The sequence below is a fragment of the Carcharodon carcharias genome, chromosome 18 (assembly GCF_017639515.1).
Source record: "Carcharodon carcharias isolate sCarCar2 chromosome 18, sCarCar2.pri, whole genome shotgun sequence".
NCBI classification, from domain to species: domain Eukaryota; kingdom Metazoa; phylum Chordata; class Chondrichthyes; order Lamniformes; family Lamnidae; genus Carcharodon; species Carcharodon carcharias.
The window spans coordinates 24,225,493-24,243,377 of record NC_054484.1 but is presented as its reverse complement, the minus strand read 5'-3'; the positions used below and the strand labels follow the sequence as shown (position 1 = coordinate 24,243,377).

The window sequence follows — 17,885 nt, the reverse complement described above, 5'->3', positions numbered from 1 at the left end:
CAGATCAGAACTTGCTGCGTAAAATAAAATTTACATTTCCCCTCTGAGTTTTTTTGCTGACCGTTTTATGCTGGTATCCTCTGGTTGCCAACACACTTGAGTGGAAACAATTTCTCCTTCATAAGCTTGAACACCCCCATTAAATGATCCTTTCAGCTCTGCTCCAAAACAACCCCACCTTCTCTAGTTTCTACAGGTCAGAAATTCCTCACCCGTGGCACATCTCCACTGCACTCTGCAAGTTCTTGATACCTTTCTGAAAATTAAGTGGTCAAAATTGGACATAATACAAGTGGAGACCCAACCAGTGACTCATAGAAAAGGGTTAGCATAACTTTCGTTCTTTTTTAATCATTTCCCTTTTTGTAATAACAAAGAACAACAGTGATCAGCTCTTAATCAAAGATCTCGGATAGCTTCTCTTTTTAGCAGCTTTATTAACTTGCCCTGCCACCTTCAAACATTGGTGTATGTAAATTTCCAGGGACAGAACATAACCCTCGACGGGCAGACAGCTGCCCTACCTGACTGAGCGTAAAATAATGCGTGATGACGTCGGGCGAGGGTCCCGACATCGCTGCGCACTCACGCGATATTTCAGTCAGTGGGCACGCGCCGGAATCTGCAGCGACAATTAAAAGGCCTATTAAGGCCATTAAAATTATAATTGAAAAGAATTTTTTGCTGCCTGTCCAACCTTACCAGTATTGGACATAATACTAGTGGAGACCCAACCAGTGACTCACAGAAAAGGGTTAGCATAACTTTCGTTCTTTTTTAATCATTTCCCTTTTTGTAATACCAAAGAACAACAGTGATCAGCTCTTAATCAAAGATCTCGTATAGCTTCTCTTTTTAGCTTCTCTTTTGTGGTGCAGGCAGGCAAAAAGGCCAAGCGGCCTTTGCATTTTTTAGGAAATCTCATCCACGGGCGGGATGAGGTTTCCAACAGCAAGTAAAAATAGAATTAAAATTTTAACATTTCGTTAATAATATGTCCTCCCTGCTCATGTGACAGAGACAACTCACCTAATTGCACCCCTCGTAACCCTGCAAATTGTTTATCTTCTCTTTTGAAGGCCTCACTTGAACCTGCCTGCACCACACCCTCAGGCAAGGCATTCCAGGTCCTAAACATCGGCTGCATAAAAAACTTTTGCCTCATGTCACCGTTGTTTCTTTTGCCAATCACCCACCGTAAATACGTGCCCTCCAATTCTCAATCCTTCAGCCAATGGGAACAGTTTCACCCCATTTACTCCATCCAGGCTCTCATGATTTTGAGCACCTCTATCAAATCTCCTCTTCTCCGAGGACAATAACCCCAACTTTTCAAACCTATCCATGTAACGGAAGCTTATCATCCCTAGAATCACCTAGTGAATCTTTTCCACATTATAACACTTCCTAAACCGTGGTGCCCAGAACTGGGCACAATATTCTGGTTGAGGCTGAAGCAGTATTTTACACAGATTTCCTTATTCTTGTACTCTTTGCTCCTATTTATAAAGCCCAGGATCCTATATGTTTTATAAACCATTTTCTCAACCTTCCCTGACACCTTTAATTACTTGTGCACTTATAAGCCCAGATCCCTCTGCTCCTGCATCCTCTTTAGAACTGTACCCTTGTACTTATTGTCTTTCCTTGTTCTTCTTACCAAAATGAAGAACTTCACACTTCTCTGCATTAACTTTCGTCTGCAATTCCACCAGCCCATCTCCTCTAAGTTTATCACTATCGTCCTCACAGTTCACAATGCTTCCAAGTTTTGTGTCATTGCAAACTTTGAAATTGTGCCCTGTACACTCAAGTCTAACTCATGAATACACACCAAGAAAAGCAGGGGTCCTTACACTGACCACTGGGGAGCCCCACTGTATACCTTGCTTCAGTTCAAAAAGCACCATTCATAACTACTGTTTCTTGTGTCTCAGCCAATTTCATATCCATGCTACCACTGTCCCTTTCATCCCATGGATTCTAACTGTGCTGACAAGCCAGTTATGTGACACTTCATCAAACTTCTTTTGGAAGCATGCACACTTGTTCACTTTGGCAGGAATAATGGAGAAGTGGTATATTATTTAAATGCGGAGAGATTGCAGAATTTGGTGGTATGGGGAGATTTGGGGGGTCCTGGTACATGAATCACAAAGTTAATATGCAGGTACAACAAGTTATTAGGAATGTTAATGGAATATTGTTGTTTATTGCAAGGGGAATGGAATATAAAAGCAGGAAAAGTTTTACTGCAGCTGTACAGGGAATTGGTGAGACCACATCTGGAATACTGTGTAAAGTTTTAGTCTCCTTATTTGAAAAAAAAAATAGCCAATTGCATTAGCAGCTCAGAGAAGGTTCACTCAACTCATTCCTGGGATGAAGGGGTTGGTCTTATGAAGAAAGGTTGAACAGGTTGGGCCGTTACCCTTTGGAGTTTAGAAGAATGAGAGGTGGTCTTATTGAAGCATAAGATCCTGAGGGGACTTGATTGGGTGGATATTGGAAGGATGTTTCTCTTGCGGAAGAGACTAAAACTAGGGGACATAATTTAAGAATAAGATGGCGCCCTTTAAAGACTGTGATAAGGAGAAAGTTTTCTTCTCAGAGGGTCATTAGTACGTGGAATTCCCTTCCCCAGAAGGCAGTGGAGGCTGGGTCTGTGAATTTATTCAAGCTGAGTTAGATTTTTGATCGAAGAGGGAGTCAAGGGGTTATGGGGGCAGACAGGAAAGTAGAGTTGAAACCAGATCATTCACAATCTTATTGTATGGTGGAGCAGGCTCGACCGGCTAAATGGCCTACTCCTACCTTCCTACATCAACCACATTACCCTCATCAACCTTCTCTATTGCCTCATCAAAAAAACTCAAGTGAGTTAGACATAAATTGCTCAAAAAATTCATGTTGGTTTTCCTTAATTAATCCACGCTTGGTGAAGCAACTGTTAATTTTGTCCCAGATTATGTTTCTAAAAGCTTTCCCACTACTAAGGGAAACTGACTGCCCTGTAACTGCTGGGCTCATCTTTACACACTTTTTTGAACAAGGGTTTAACATTTGCAATTCTTCAGTCTTCTGCCACCACCCTGTATCTAAACAGTAACATATCAGCTCCGCAATACAAATAACAACATGGTTACAACATGATCATTGTGAGAAAACTGATGTTTGTAAAAACTGGAAACTTGAGCTGCAACATTGCTTCAGTTGGACAAGTTTACAGTTCAAATAACACCTCCATTTTGCTCTATCAATTGTCCCATATGGTTAGTAGTTGTAAAACATGTCGTAAACAGATCCAAATTCTGTCCTATTACTATGTGCCAACCAAGAAGCAATTATGCAGCTCCTGAACAGAGTTCTAACCAGAAAATGATCTGCATTGCGTACTTCAAAAGCACCAAAGAAACACACTGACAGTTGGATAAGTGTTAATTCAAATGAGGAAGTGGAGCAAGACAGAAAACATAAAAGAGAAAGAAATTTAAGGCTTAATTACTAAGTCTCCTTTATCACTTTCTGGAACTTCGCCGTTCTGGATGATTATAGCCTGATGTGCTTCCTGTAGCGGAGCAAAAGCAAACAAAGGAAACCCAGAATTGTATATAAACTATTAACTAGCAGGCAAGAGGAAAATATTTCATTGAACTCCCCCGTCTCAGATTCAGTGTAATAAAAACGACAAAACTGACATTTAGTAAGTTTGAGTGTTGGTCATCGTCCATTAAGAATTTAAGTCTTCATAAGGTTCAGAAACCAATTTTTTTGAAATTGCCCCTCATGTTTTAGATTAGACCAAAAAAAAGCATATCAATGAAGAAGCATTTATCTTAAGCTATGTACAAAATACCTACAACAGGACTCAAAAGCCCAACTCTTCCAATACACTGTATCTGAAATATGATTATAATGTGCAAGGTAAACATGAAAGCAAAAAATAAACATGGCATTATAAAAGTCATTTATCTATCTTACACATTGCAAAAATAGCATTCCTACATATGCTGTTAACAGCAATATGCAAGAGCTTGCATTGTGTAATCCAACATTTTGACCTGAATTAATTGCTAAAACTCTTTCTAGTTACTACATTCAAGAAATTGATTAAAACAACATGTGCCTTGTGAAGATAGTAACATTACTCTCATTTCTGGAATCTAGGCTCAAATGCAGTTCAGACTAATGGGATGAAAGTGACTTCTTTTGCTTGCTACCAAGTGAATTGTATTGGGTAATTCTCAACTTAGTTCCTGGTGGTTGTTGGCCCAGTGTATGTACTGGCACTTTGCTGGCAATCTCACTCAGGCAGGTCATAAAAATGACCGGCACTCTAAATAGAAAAGTGTTATACTGGTGCAGAAGATGGCTCTCTTCTGAGGCTGGGCTTAAGGTGGAGATAGAAAAAGCTTACTTTTGCATCCAACCACCCTGTCACCAAATGGAAGTAATCAATGCTCACACCAGGTTCCCACAACTAAAATAGCATTGCTTCTCCTAGCCCCCAAATCACACATGATGAACAGAGAAAGTGCATGGGGCAAAAAAAAAAAAGAAAACCGGATTAAAGAAAGCAATCTTTTTTTTCCTCCTACAAATTGGACAAATAAAAACATAAAACTTTGGTCTCCATTTTTAAGAACATATAAATGAATGAGTGGTACAGTGCACTCTGGCCCCTGGAGTCTTGATGTAGGGGGAATGCCAATTTCATTCCAGAAACCTGTACATCATTCTGTAGTGTGTCTACTGTCGATTTTATAGAGAAATATCTGATATTCGCCCTTTTTAATTTCCCCTGCTCCAACCATTTCACAGGTTGACTTTTCATTTGTTTATAGCCTGGGAGTAGGGTTCCCACTGGTTGGAAAGCACAGAAATCCTTTATAAGTAAAAGTGTATAACTCTCAAAAAATAGATTTAAAGCTTTTGGGCTGGGAGTTTCCATTAGGTTGTGTTATTTTAATTCAGTACAATTTGCCCAAAATAGGCCAACGGTATCAACATTGCTGAGAAAACACTAACAATAAATTGGGAGCAACTGATAACCAGAACTGTACTTGACCAGCCACATCAACAATGGCGACAGGAGCAGGGCAGAAATTGACTATTTTGCTTCCTGATCCTGCAAGCTTTAACCACATTCTACAAGGTCCAAGTCACGAGTGTGATGGAATACTCATCATTCACCTGGATGGCTAAAGCCTCAATAACACTCATGAAATTTAGCGCACTCCAGAACAGAGAAGTTAATTTTGATTGGTGTCCCTACCATCAGATTCAACATTCACCCCCTCCTTCTATCAATGGCACACTGTGGCTACAAAATATACAATTTAGAAGTTACAATGCAGCAACTTACCAAGCCCACCTTTACCATAAGAACATATCCAAGCTCCCTTCCAAGCAACCACACCAACCTAATCTGTACACAAATTGCACCTTTCACCATAGTTGAATCAAAATCCTAGAAATTCCTACTCCACAATTGTAGGAGCAACTGTGTATCATGCAGTAACTCTAGTAAAAGGCCAAACACCACAAACTAAGGATCATCAATAAACTTAGATTTGCTAGCATTTTCCACATCTGGAGAGCAAACATAAAAAGCCAGCTCTGTGCTTAGGGTGAGACCACCAGTTAGTACCCAGAGATACAAAAAAAAAAGATGCTGCAGACTTGAACACACCAAGTACTTAGCAGAATACTCAAACTAAATCCACAATAGAACCCTTGGAGCTGGCAGAGATTAAAATGTCATCCCATCAGTCTGTTTAGTTCTCACCTCAAGTCTCAGGGGTGCAAGGAGATGTACTAACCCACTTTCTTCCCAATCCACTCAGGAAGGATTATTTTAATATTTAAAATGTTATAATTTTACTAACATTAAAAATTTAAACTTACTTTATCTAGAGATGAATGCGTATGGTGTTATCAGATAGGCAATGGATTTTTTAAAAATCTCAAACTGTACACAAGTGAAATGCAAGGGCATACCTTTGAACCAGGTGGTGGTGCCAGGCCAAGAAATGTATAAACTCCATTATCTTCCTTGGCATTGAAGAAAGCCTCAAAGTCCTACAGTGTCAAGATAATCAATGACTTAAAAATCTGGAACATGTTTGCATTGCATCAACAAAGAGGCATTTAGATAACACTGGAAATGTCAATAAAAGATCATTACAATAAGATCTGATGTGCAAGTCTCAGGAAGAAACCAGAAAATCATTCTTCATTTAAAAAAAAAATCTTAGTCTTTTGTTCACATTTTTTCTTCACAATAATGCCCAATTTGATGGACCCAGATGAATGACACCTAATAACAGCAAATAACAAAGTCCCTATATCTTTGCAAGGTAGGCCTAAATTTAGAGGTTTCAGAGGCAATTGCCTTGAGTAAGTTTTAATGTCAGGCTTGCCAGGGGAGGCAGGAAGTATGCTTGAAATGGCATGGCTCCGTTACACAAGGCCTTGCTTTTTACTAAAAATTGGGTGGTGTCAAAATTGCTTCTGGTAATCAAGCAGGTTTCAATGCTAAAGGTTCAATAGCAGCCTGCATCAATTGGATGAATGGTAATAAAGTATCACAAATATGCTATAGCCAAGTAAGAGGGCATGCATACAGTAATGATAAAGTCATAATACTACTACAATTATAACAATAATTAACCACACCAATCTCATTTGGAGCTTAGGAGTTAAAAATAATCAGAGGGATGTGACATGGGAAATAATAGGCTTGCACACATCACCATCTCACGACCAACTATCCTCTAGCTCAGGAATAATTGTTAACAGAAATGCAATCATATATAAGAGATGGGGGTGGAAGAACATGAACTCTAAAACTTTTATCAGAAGGAAAATATCGGTTTAAAAACAAACTCACCCCACAATAGAGTTCATCGTTGAAGATTTGTGGAGGGAGAGGAATGCCATTTTGTGGGCGCTTTTCTCCTGGAACATTTTCCCGCATCCACTTTCTGTTATCTTCATTTGCTGCTATGTCCATTTCTTTAAAGTCAATTTTGTTGGCTTCTAGGAAACCCAGAACATCCTGCTGTTTCTTCTTGATCTGTGAACAGGATCACTGTTGAGTTGTGTACGTGGAAATAAGCCAAATGAGGCAATAAATAAAGCCGAGGAAGAGGTGACAGACCTATTATAATTTTGCTTATTAATCTTATAATGTAAATACATGAATTCCACGAGCAGTTTATTGCTGGATGGCCATTCCTTCCAATAGCACAGTTAAGGATTTGTTAAATGCATTGTACATATAGATGGTGAATGAGACGTCAGTTAAAGGACACTAGATATACATTTCAATTTACCCAACCACTTTCTCAACTGAAGCAATGATAGTTGGTGATTACATGCAATCCAAATAACCTATTGCCAAATACCCAATACCGATGAGTACGTTTAATGAGGGGTGTTGCGGGGTAGGGGTTGGGGGGGAGGGGTGAGGAAGGTGGGGGATGGTAGTGGAGATTCGGTCCCAGTTTTCCAGGTTTCCCTAACATGATGCAGAATTTTGATTTCACACAGTATGCAATTTACTTTAGTATGAGACCTCCACCTGGAAGTCAACCCATATAACAAGCTTGACTTCTAGTCAGGCGGGGAGTACTCTGAGGCAAATCACAGTTAAGGAGCCTGAAGCTACTAGCGGGAGCAATTCTAGGGAGGAAGAGAAACTTGTTGGGCTTTGAGGAGGCATGGGGTGTTTAGGGGGAGAACCTCAGGTTCTCCAGGCCCTCAGCAGTGCTGTGAGGGCACTTAGCTTTTCCCCCAAAGGTGTCCTCACCACCCTTGAGTTGCTTGGTTTCCTGCTAGGGTTAAACCTGGAAACCTGGACCAAGAGCTGGAAAGTAGGTTCAGGCTGAGTAGCTCATTTTCAGCTAGCAGAGACATGATGGGCTAAGTGATCTCCTTGTGTGCCATATTTTTTTCTGTGCTTCAATGGATGCAAATCACATTAAAGTGAGGCTTCCACATCTGGTAACAGGTTAGGTATCACCAGTGTCATCTCTGCTAAACACTGAAGTGAGTGAATTGGAAGCTGGATGGATTGGATTTCAGATTTTAAAAGGGCTTCACATCTTATCTGACCCCAACCAATCAGTTTTGCACTGGGAGGTTAACTCTCACCAAAGTGTCTGAAAGGCAATTGTTTTTTTGAATGCCTACCATCAACAGTACCCTACATAAATCTCCCAACTTTGCAGCAAACCCCAAGTGTCAGACTCATTTCCACTCCCACTATTGAACTTAAAAATTATGCTCATCAAAACAGGCATTACACTTTCCACAGACCATAAATCCTATTCACAAAACCTGAACTAGAATACAGTGCTAGCGACATCTTGATCAGGTGGTGAGAATTATAAATAATTTTAAAGTTTTGGAATGTACAGGTAAATTAAAGATTAAGGAAGGCACGACCAGAAATTTAGCATGGTAGCAAACTGTGTAGTAAAGAGAGAATGACAGTTACATTTTACAAAATCTTGAAAGAGGAGGTGTACAAAACAAAGAACATGATTAAATATAAAACAGATAAGAAACATCAAGTCTTTAAAGAATTGCCATAAGTTAAGAGAATTCTAAAGTTTCTTATATTAGCACAAATGGTCACGACTAAATGGTCACAAGGTTTTGAAGGAAACCTTTAAATTTCCATTCAGAAATTCTCCAAAAGGAAGAACTAGGGAAAAAAAATAAGTCAGCAAGCTCAGATGAACAATAAATAAGTCAGAAAACTCAGATCAACAATAATTTTGACCTCCATTGTATATTTTAGGAAAGGGACAATCAGGGGCACAAACAGGAAATCTTTAATGACTACTTCTTGCTTTTATGAAAACTGTTAGTTATCAGATTTAATACAATAATTAACACATCTCAAAAAGCTCGAGTCAAAATAGACTTTGAGACTTGAGTGGACCTGCTTTTTGTACTCGTAAGGTCATTGGTTTACAGCAACTGAACAAGCCAAATTCAGTTTCGACTACAAGAGGTTCCAGTTTTATTAGTGTTCTGGAAAGCAAATTCTGAGGATTTATTATTAGTCCTAAATATATTTGACGACTAAATGTGTAATTTTTTTGTTTATAAAGATTAGGATTTTCATCACAGGTTTGAGGATCGCCTTTCGCAATTTGCATCTTTATGGAGAATAAAAATGCCATCAGCAGTCTTGGTTAATATTTATGTCGGAGCTAAAAGTGAGAAATTTAAGCAAATTTAAGTCTATAATTCTCTACAGTGTTGGCGGGATTCAGTTGATTGTATTCTCATCTGTGAATTAGGAATTGTTGGCTCAATGTATAAACTGGTAATTCAGAGAAAAGTGAACATGTGCAATTTTACTGCAGTTGCCAATATTTGAACAAGATACTGAAGGCCAGTTATCTGCTTCGCTTGACATGGGGACATTAAAGATCCCATGGCACTATCCAAAGAGAAGCAGAGAGCTCTCATCATAACCGAGTCATATTCTTTTCTCAGTTAGCACCACCAGAAAAACTGATGACCTAGTCATGCTACTTATGCAATCTTGCTGTGTGCAAAATGGCTGCTGAATTTACCAAGTCAATATTCAGCACATTTATAATTAACTTATTTTTTTATTCATTCATGGGATGTGGACATTGCTGGTTGTGCAAGCATTTATACCCATCCCTAATTGCCCTTGAGAAGGTGGTGGTGAGCTGCCTTCTTGAACCGCTGCAATCCATGGAATGGCAATATATTTCCAAATCAGGATGGTGAGTGGCTTGGTGGTGGTGTTCCCATGCATCTGCTGCCTTTGTCCTTCTAGATGGTAGCAGTCGTAGGTTTAGAAGGTGCTACCTAAGGAGCCCTGGTGAGTTCCTGCAGTGCATCTTGCAGATGTTACACACTGCTGCCACTTTGCGACAGTGGTGGAGGGAGTGAATGCTTGTGGATGGGGTTCCAATCAAGTGGGTTGCTTTGCCCGGAATGCTGTTGAGCTTCTTGAGCATTGAGGGAGCCGCACTCATCCAGGTAAGTGGAGTGTATTCCATCACACTCCTGACTTGTGCCTTCTGGATGGTGGACAGGCTTTGGGGAGTCAGGAAGTGAGTTACTTGCTGCAGGATTCGTAGCCTCTGACCTGTTGTAGTCTCAGTATTTATATGGCTAGTCCAGTTCAATTTCTAGTCAATGATGGTTCCCACAATGTTGATAGTGGGGGATTCAGCAATGGTAATGCTATTGAATGTCAAGGGGCAATGGTTAGATTCTCTCTCATTGGAGATGGTCATTGCCTGGCACTTGTTTGACGTGAATGTTACTTGCCACTTGTCAGCCCAAGCCTGGAAATTGTCCAGGTCTGGCTGCATTTGGACATGGACTGCTTCAGATCTGAGGAGTTGCAAATGATGCTGGACATTGTGCAATCATCAGCGAACATCCCCACTTCTGACCTAATGATAGAAGGAAGGTCATTGATGAAGCAGCTGAAGGTAGTAAACCTGAGGAACTCCTGCAGTGATGTCCAGGAACTGAGATGATTGATCTCCAACAACCACAACCATCTTCCTTTGTGCTAGGTATGACTCCAACCAGCAGAGAGTACCCCAGAGAGTACCCCCTCTCACAACCCCGATTCCCATTGACTCCAGTTTTGCTAGGGCTCCTTGATGCCACACTTGGCCAAATTCTGCCTTGATATTAAGAACAGCCACTCTCACCTCGCTGATGAACTCCATTCTGATGGAGAGTCACACGGACTCGAAACGTTGACTGTCTTCCTCTCCACAGATGCTGTCAGATCTACTGAGTTTTTCCAGGTATTTTTGTTCTTGTTTCAGATTTCCAGCATCCTCAGTATTTTGCTTTTATCACTCTCACCTCACCTCTGGCATTCAGCTCTTTTGTCCATATTTGAACTAAGGCTGTAATGAGGTCAGGAGCTGAGTGACGCTGGTGGAACGCAAACTGAGTGTCAGTGAGCAGGTTATTGCTAAGCAACTGCCGCTTGATAGCACTGTTGACGACCCCTTTCATCACTTTGCTGATGATCGAGAATAGAATGATGGGGCGGTAATTGGCCGGATTAGATTTGTCCTTTTTGTGTATAGGACATCCCTGGGCAATTTTCCACATAGCCAGGTAGATGCCAGTGTTGTAGGAACAGCTTGGCTATGGGCGTGGCAAGTTCTGGAGCATGAGTCTTCAGTACTATTGCTGGAACAGTGTCCAGGCCCATAGCCTTTGCAGTATCCAGTGTCTTCAGCCATTTTTTGATATCACTTGGAGTGAATGGAATTGGCTGAAGACTGGCATCTGTGATGTTGGGGACCTCCGGAGGAGGCCGAGATGGATCGTCCACTCGGTACTTCCGGCTCATGATTGTTGCAAATGCTTCAGCCTTACTTTTGTACTAATGTGTTGGGCTCCTCCATCATTGAGGATGGGGATATTCATGGAGCCCGCTCCTCCAGTGAGCTGTTTAACTGTCCACCACCATTCATGACTGGATGTGGTGGGTCTGCAGAGCTTAGTTCTGATCCGTTGGTTGTGAGATTGCTTAGCTCTGCCCATCACTTGCTGCTTACGCTATTTGGCACACAAGTAGTCCTGCACTGTAGCTTCACCAGGTTGACACATCATTTTTAGGTATGCCTGGTGGTGCTCCTGGTATGCCCTTCTGCACTCTTCATTGAACCTGGGTTGATCCCCTGGCTTGCTGGTAATGGTAGAGTGGGGGATATGCTGGGCCATGAGGTTACAGATTTTGGTTGAGTACAATTCTGTTGCTGTTGATGGGTGCCCAGTCTTAAGTTGCTAGATCTGTTCAAAATCAATCCAATTTAGCACGGTGGTAGTGCCATACAACACGATGGAGGGCAGCCTCAATGGGAAGACCGAACTTCCGCTCCATAAGGGCTGTGCAGTGGTCACTTCTACTGATACTGTCATAGGCAGGCAGAACTGCGGTAGGCAGATTGGTGAGGATGAGATCAAGTATGTTTTTCCCTCTTGTTGGTTCCCTTACCACCTGCCGCAGACCCAGTCTAGCAGCTATGCCCTTTAGAGCTTGGCCAGCTCAGTTAGTAGTTGTGCTACCGAGCCAATCTTGGTGATAGATATTGATGTCCCCCATCCAGTGTACATTCTTTACCCTCATTACCCTCCCAAGTGGTGTTCAACATGGAGGAGTGCTGATTCATCAGCTGAGGATAGCAGAAGCAATCCACTTAGGAGAGTTACTGACCAATGTGAAAGGCACTGTAAAATTTCAACTGTTCCTTCTTTATTTCAAGAACCTCTCTGGTAATTCCACTACAATAAATTGATCCACAATACTCACTACAACTGTTTAACAGTTTAGGATTAAGCCTCAAGAGACTTGAGTCTACTGAATTGGAATTTCTAGAATAACAGATAAGAGTAGCTCTGTTAATGGATGACATTAGTATAATGGTAAGAGATGTCCTTAGCTCTAAAGATCAAGACGTAGAATCTGTTTGAGTAGAGATAAATAGAGAAAGGTAAGAAGTCACTTGAGAGAGTAGCTTATTGGCCCCCTAACAGTAACTAGATTGTAGGACGCTATACAGGAGGAAATAATGGGGGCTTATAAGAAAGGCACAGCAATATGCATAGGTGATTTCCATCTACATATAGACTGGATGATCAGACTGGCAATGGTAGCCTGGAAGATGGGTTCATGAGTGTTTTCAGGACAATTTCTTAGAGCAGCACCTTCTGGAGCCAACCAGAGAGCAGGCTGTTCTAGGCTTGGTAATGTGCAATGAGATGGGATTTAATTAATGACCTCATATTACAGGAGCCTCTAGGTAGCAGTATGATTGAACTTTGCATTGAGTTTGAGGAAGGAAGACTGGTTCTAAGACTAGTGTTTTAAGCTTAATTAAAGGCAATTAAAAGGGTATCAAGACAGGGCTGGCTAAAGTGAACAGAGGAATTAAGTTAGGGGGTACGTCAGTAAGGATGCAGTGGCAGACATTTGAGATATTTCCTAACTCAGCAAAAATTATGTTCCAGTGAGAAAAGACTCTAGGAGAAGGATGAACCATCTGTGGCTAACTAAGGACGTTAAAGATAGAATAAAGATCAAATTGAAATAAAAAGCATACACTTCTGCAAAGGTTAGTGGTAGGTCAGAAGATTGGACAGAATTTAAAAGCCAGCAAAGCATGCCTAAAAATATAACAAGGGGGAAATTAGTATATTAGAGTAGGAAAGCTAGCTAGTAATATAAGAATAGATACTAAGAGTTTCTAAAAGTATTTAAAAAAGTAAAAAAGTAAGTCTTGGTCCTCTAAGACTGTGTGAGTCTGGGGAATTAATAATGGAAAATAAGGAAATGGCAGAAGCATTGAACAGATCTTTTGTGTCTGGCTTCACGGTAGAAGATAGAAATAACAGCCCAAAAATACTTATAAGTCAAAAGGTTAAAGGAAGGGAGGAACTTAAATCATTTACAATCACTAGGGAAAGGGTACTGAGAAAACTATTAGAACTAAAGGCTGACAAGACCCCAGGACCTGATGGAATTCATCCTAGGGTCTTAAGAGAAATGGCAGTGGAGATAGTAAATGCATTGGCAGTAATTTTTTTCAAAATTCCCTAGATTTTGGAAAGGTCCTATCTGATTGCAAAGTAGCAAATGTGACTCTTCTATTCAAGAAAGAAAGGCAACAGAAAGCAGGAAACTACAGGCCAGTTAACCTAACGTCTGTCACAGGGAAATTGCTAGTATCTATTATTAAGAAGGTTATAGCAAGGCACTTATACAATCTTAATGTAATCAGGCAGAGTCAGTATGGTTTAGTGAAAGAGAAATCATGTGTGACCAATTTATTAGCATTCTTTGAGTTTGTAACAAGCAACATGGATAAAAGAGAACCTGTAGATGTGGTATACTTAGATTTCCAAAAGGCATTTGATAAGTTGCCACATCAAAGGTTACTACACAAAGTAAGAGCTCCAGGTGTAAGGGGTAACATATTAGCATGGATAGAGAAACAGAAGCAGAGAATAAGGATGAATGGGTCATTTTCAGATTGGAAAGATGTTTTACAAGTGGAGTGCCACAGGAATCAGTGCTATGGCCTCAACGACTTATGTTCTATATAAATGACTTGGATGAAGGGACTGAATGCATGATTGCTAAATTTGCTGATGACGCAAAGACAGGTAAGGAAGTAAGGACAAAGCAGTCTGCTTGGTTGGCACTCCATTCACTACCTTCACCACTGACTCCCTCCACCACTGATGCATAATGGTAGAAGTGTGTACAATCTACAAGATGCACCACAGCAACTCACCGAGGCTCCTTTGACAGCACCTTCCAAACCTACGATCTGACCACCTAGAAGAACAAGGGCAGTGGATGCATGGGAACATCACCACCTGGAAGTTCCCTTCCAAGCCACACACCATCCTGACTTGGAAATATATTGCCGTTCCTTCACTGTCGCTGGATCACAATCCTAGAACCCTCCTAACAGCATTGCGGGGGTACCTGCACCACATGGACTGCAGCGGTTCAAAATGGCGGCTCACCACCACCTTCTCAAGAACAATTAGGGATGGGCAACAAATGCAGGTTTAGCCAGAGATGCCCACATCCCATGAAAGAACTTTTTTTTTTTAAATTGTGAACTGTACATGAGGACATAGATGAGTTAAGTGAATGGAAAAAAAAAATTGGCAAATGAGTATCATGTGGGAAATTGTGGACTTGTACATTTTAACAGGAAGAATAGAGAAGCATAATATTTAAATGGAGAAAGATTGCAGAATTCTGAGGTACAGAGGGATCTGGGTGTCATGGTACATGAATCACAAGAAGTTAGTATGCAGGTACAGCAAGTTATTAGGAAGGCAAATGGATTGTTCTCATTTATTGCAAGGGGATTGGAATATAAAAGTAGAAAAGTTGTATTACAGTTGCACTGGGCATTGGTGAGGCCATATATGGAGTACCTAGGTACAATTTTGGTCTCCTTACTTGAGAATATAATTGCAATAGCAGTTCAGAGAAGGTTCACTCGACTGATTTCTGCGATGAACGGGTTACCTTATGAGGAAAGTTTGGACAAGTTGGGCCTGTATCCGTTGGATGTTAGAAGAATGAGAGGTGATCTTATTGAAAAACATAAGATCCTCAGGGAAGTTGACTGGGTGGATACTGAGAGGTTGTGCGAGACTAGAACTAGGGGACATAGTTTAAAAATAGAGGGTTTCCCATTTAACACTGATATGAATAGAAATTTTTCTTCTCAAGTCTGTGGCATTCTCTTCCCCAGGGAGCAGTGGAGGCAGGGTCAGTGAATATTTTTAAGGCTGAATTAGACAGATTCTCAATTGCCAAGGGAGTCAAAGGGTATCAGCCATGATCTTATCTCATGGTGGAGCAGACCTGAGGGTCTGAACAGCCTATTTGTGCTCCTAATGCGTATGCTCGTACAACTATTCTTTGTTATGCAATCAATACCAAAACTAACCTATTTACAAATTCATCCTGACATTCGCATCCTCATCCCAACCTCACAAATTCTTAAAACGGTCATAAAGATCTAACTTGTATAATATGCCCACTTCCATATACTTTATATAAAAATGCTCCAGACTCAATCACTGAGTTTGCACTAAACTGGGTGGGCAGGGCCATTTAACTTTGCAATTTTTTTTAGATTCAATGAGGTCATGCAAAAAAAATCTAATTACATGCTCTTGGAATAAAGACAGCCACACAAGGTAATGGTAGATTGTTCTATATTCGCCACCCAGTAAATCTTAATGAACTTGTCACTATCCATATATTTTCCCCATTATTTAAGTTCCAGGAAAATTCAGTTCATTTGCACATCACAGCTATATATAAAAAAACTGCAAATGGAAGTCTACTTTAATTTCCTGCACAATTCAGAAAAGCATTGAGCAACATACCAGCTGTATCTGTAACACAAGAATGCAAGTCAGCTCGTCTCCTTGTCAAAATGTAACATGCCCACAGCAGAAGAATCTCTTGTGAACCACTGCTGACACCCCAACCCCCCCACCGGCAGTGAAACATGAGCTACTGTATGAGGAGAAATGGCATTCTAACCTACTGCCCTGCACTTCAAGTTGAGTACTTACACATTGCATCTATAGGATATTATAATCAGCAAAGTACTACTGAAGTAATTTCACAAGCTTTAAAACATCTAAATTGTTGGCCCCTTTTGCACTATCAAGATTATCACAACGGTAGAGTTTGAGATTACACTGTACCAAAGACCCATATAGATTTGGACGTTTTGCTTCACAGAAGTATTTTTCTTGCACAAAACACAAATCAGCTTTAACAAATTAGCTTCCTGTATTATGAAATAAAATAAAAATTGATTAATTGATTAGTTTTCACTCTACATTGGCCTGGATTTAAAAAAAACACTACCTCTCCCAGTCACACAAAAGCTGCAGATACTATTTTTATATGACACAAAACTATTATAGTTGTATCAACTTCTTGAGGGCAGCTCTCAAAACCACTGCAATGAAAGAAGATGAACTTAATCTTTGGCTTTACCAAGCTCCATCTAGCAAACACAGCTAAAAAGTAGCTATTCCCATAATACAGGCAAGTGCACAAGGCCCATTCATAAGAACTTAGTATGAGGGATATTGACCTGCAGGATAGCCCATCGTTGCTTTGGGCTCACAAATAAAATGCACAAAAGCTTTTCAACTTCAAGTCAGTTGATGTATCTGCTTATGCCTATCTTTAAGCCTATATATCTAAGTTCTAAAAATTAACATAGCAAATTAACATCCATAACTCATTTTTTAAACCAGGAAAATAACTATCAAAGCTACATAGTAATAAACTACATTTATCTTATGGTCACTAATGTTTTGAGAATTAAAACTTACAGAAGAAGGAGTTAATAACATTTTAAGATCAGAGTTTTTTTTAATTAATAAGACAGGACAACCAGTTACTCTTAATAAAAATACTATGGAGCTCTCAGTTCAATTCAGTGGTGGTCTTTCACGTCTGAATCAGACGATTGTGACTTCAAGCCCCAGATCAGAATCTGAGTTCATAATCTAACTTCCGCACTGCACTGGAGAAGTGCTACGTTGTCAAAGGTGGCGCTTTCTGATGACATATTACACAAAGATCTTGCCTACCCTGTTCAAATGGAAATAGGACTATTGAAAGAAGAGCAGGGAATTTAATAACGTGTAAATTGTTGGTTTCCTACAGAAAGAGACAGATACCTTACTTAAAACCAAAAAACACAGGCAAAATAGTAGTTTTAGTGACATAAAAGATATTTCTTGATCTTCGTATCAACGTATTTTACAAATGATAAATGGGATGTTTCTACTTCCAGTTAAAGACACCATTCTAATACAGTACTTGAACTAGAGACCCAATAGTAACGCAGATCATTAAGCACCAAAGGAGGCAGGGGGAACAGCATCTTTGGGGATTAAGGGCTATGTAAACTGAAAGAACTTTAGTATATGATAATTAAACAAGGCATTTGAAACTGACAGGAAGCCAGGAAGCCACAATTTCAGGAAGTGGCTATAGCAAGCCCAGAAAATAGAACACAGCCTTGCAAAGAACAAACCAATATTTTACTTGAACCTCCATCTACTTTGTTTCATGCTTAAATTTATGCTATAGCCCTAAAAGACTGGATAAAGAATAGTGCAAGATGTCACCTAATTCATTTATTGGGATTTCCACTTAAGAGCCACAAAATGCCAAACATGTCTCTTCAGCATTATAAAACATTACACGCTTCACCTTGGAAGGAGTAATTTGATAAGGAGCATGACACTAGGAAGTTCTGAGGAACAAAGGGACCTTGGCGTGA

At 40.2% G+C, this 17,885-nt stretch overlaps 1 protein-coding gene across 18 annotated transcripts in view; it reads right to left on the bottom strand.

Annotated features, from left to right (window-relative positions):
* sh3bgr (SH3 domain binding glutamate-rich protein) overlaps positions 1 to 17,885 on the bottom strand; it is a 43,960-nt gene that overhangs the window by 11,298 nt on the left and 14,777 nt on the right. For 16 of the 18 annotated variants that reach the window (XM_041211706.1, XM_041211707.1, XM_041211710.1 and 13 more), the window contains 3 exons: positions 6,893 to 7,078; positions 6,001 to 6,081; positions 3,506 to 3,568 (listed from right to left, as the gene is read on the bottom strand). In XM_041211706.1, coding sequence (XP_041067640.1) covers positions 3,506 to 3,568; positions 6,001 to 6,081; positions 6,893 to 7,078 — 330 coding nt within the window. Of the gene's footprint in view, positions 1 to 3,505; positions 3,569 to 6,000; positions 6,082 to 6,892; positions 7,094 to 17,885 lie in introns of all 18 variants that reach the window. The other 2 variants (XM_041211722.1, XM_041211723.1) reach the window with 2 other exon arrangements.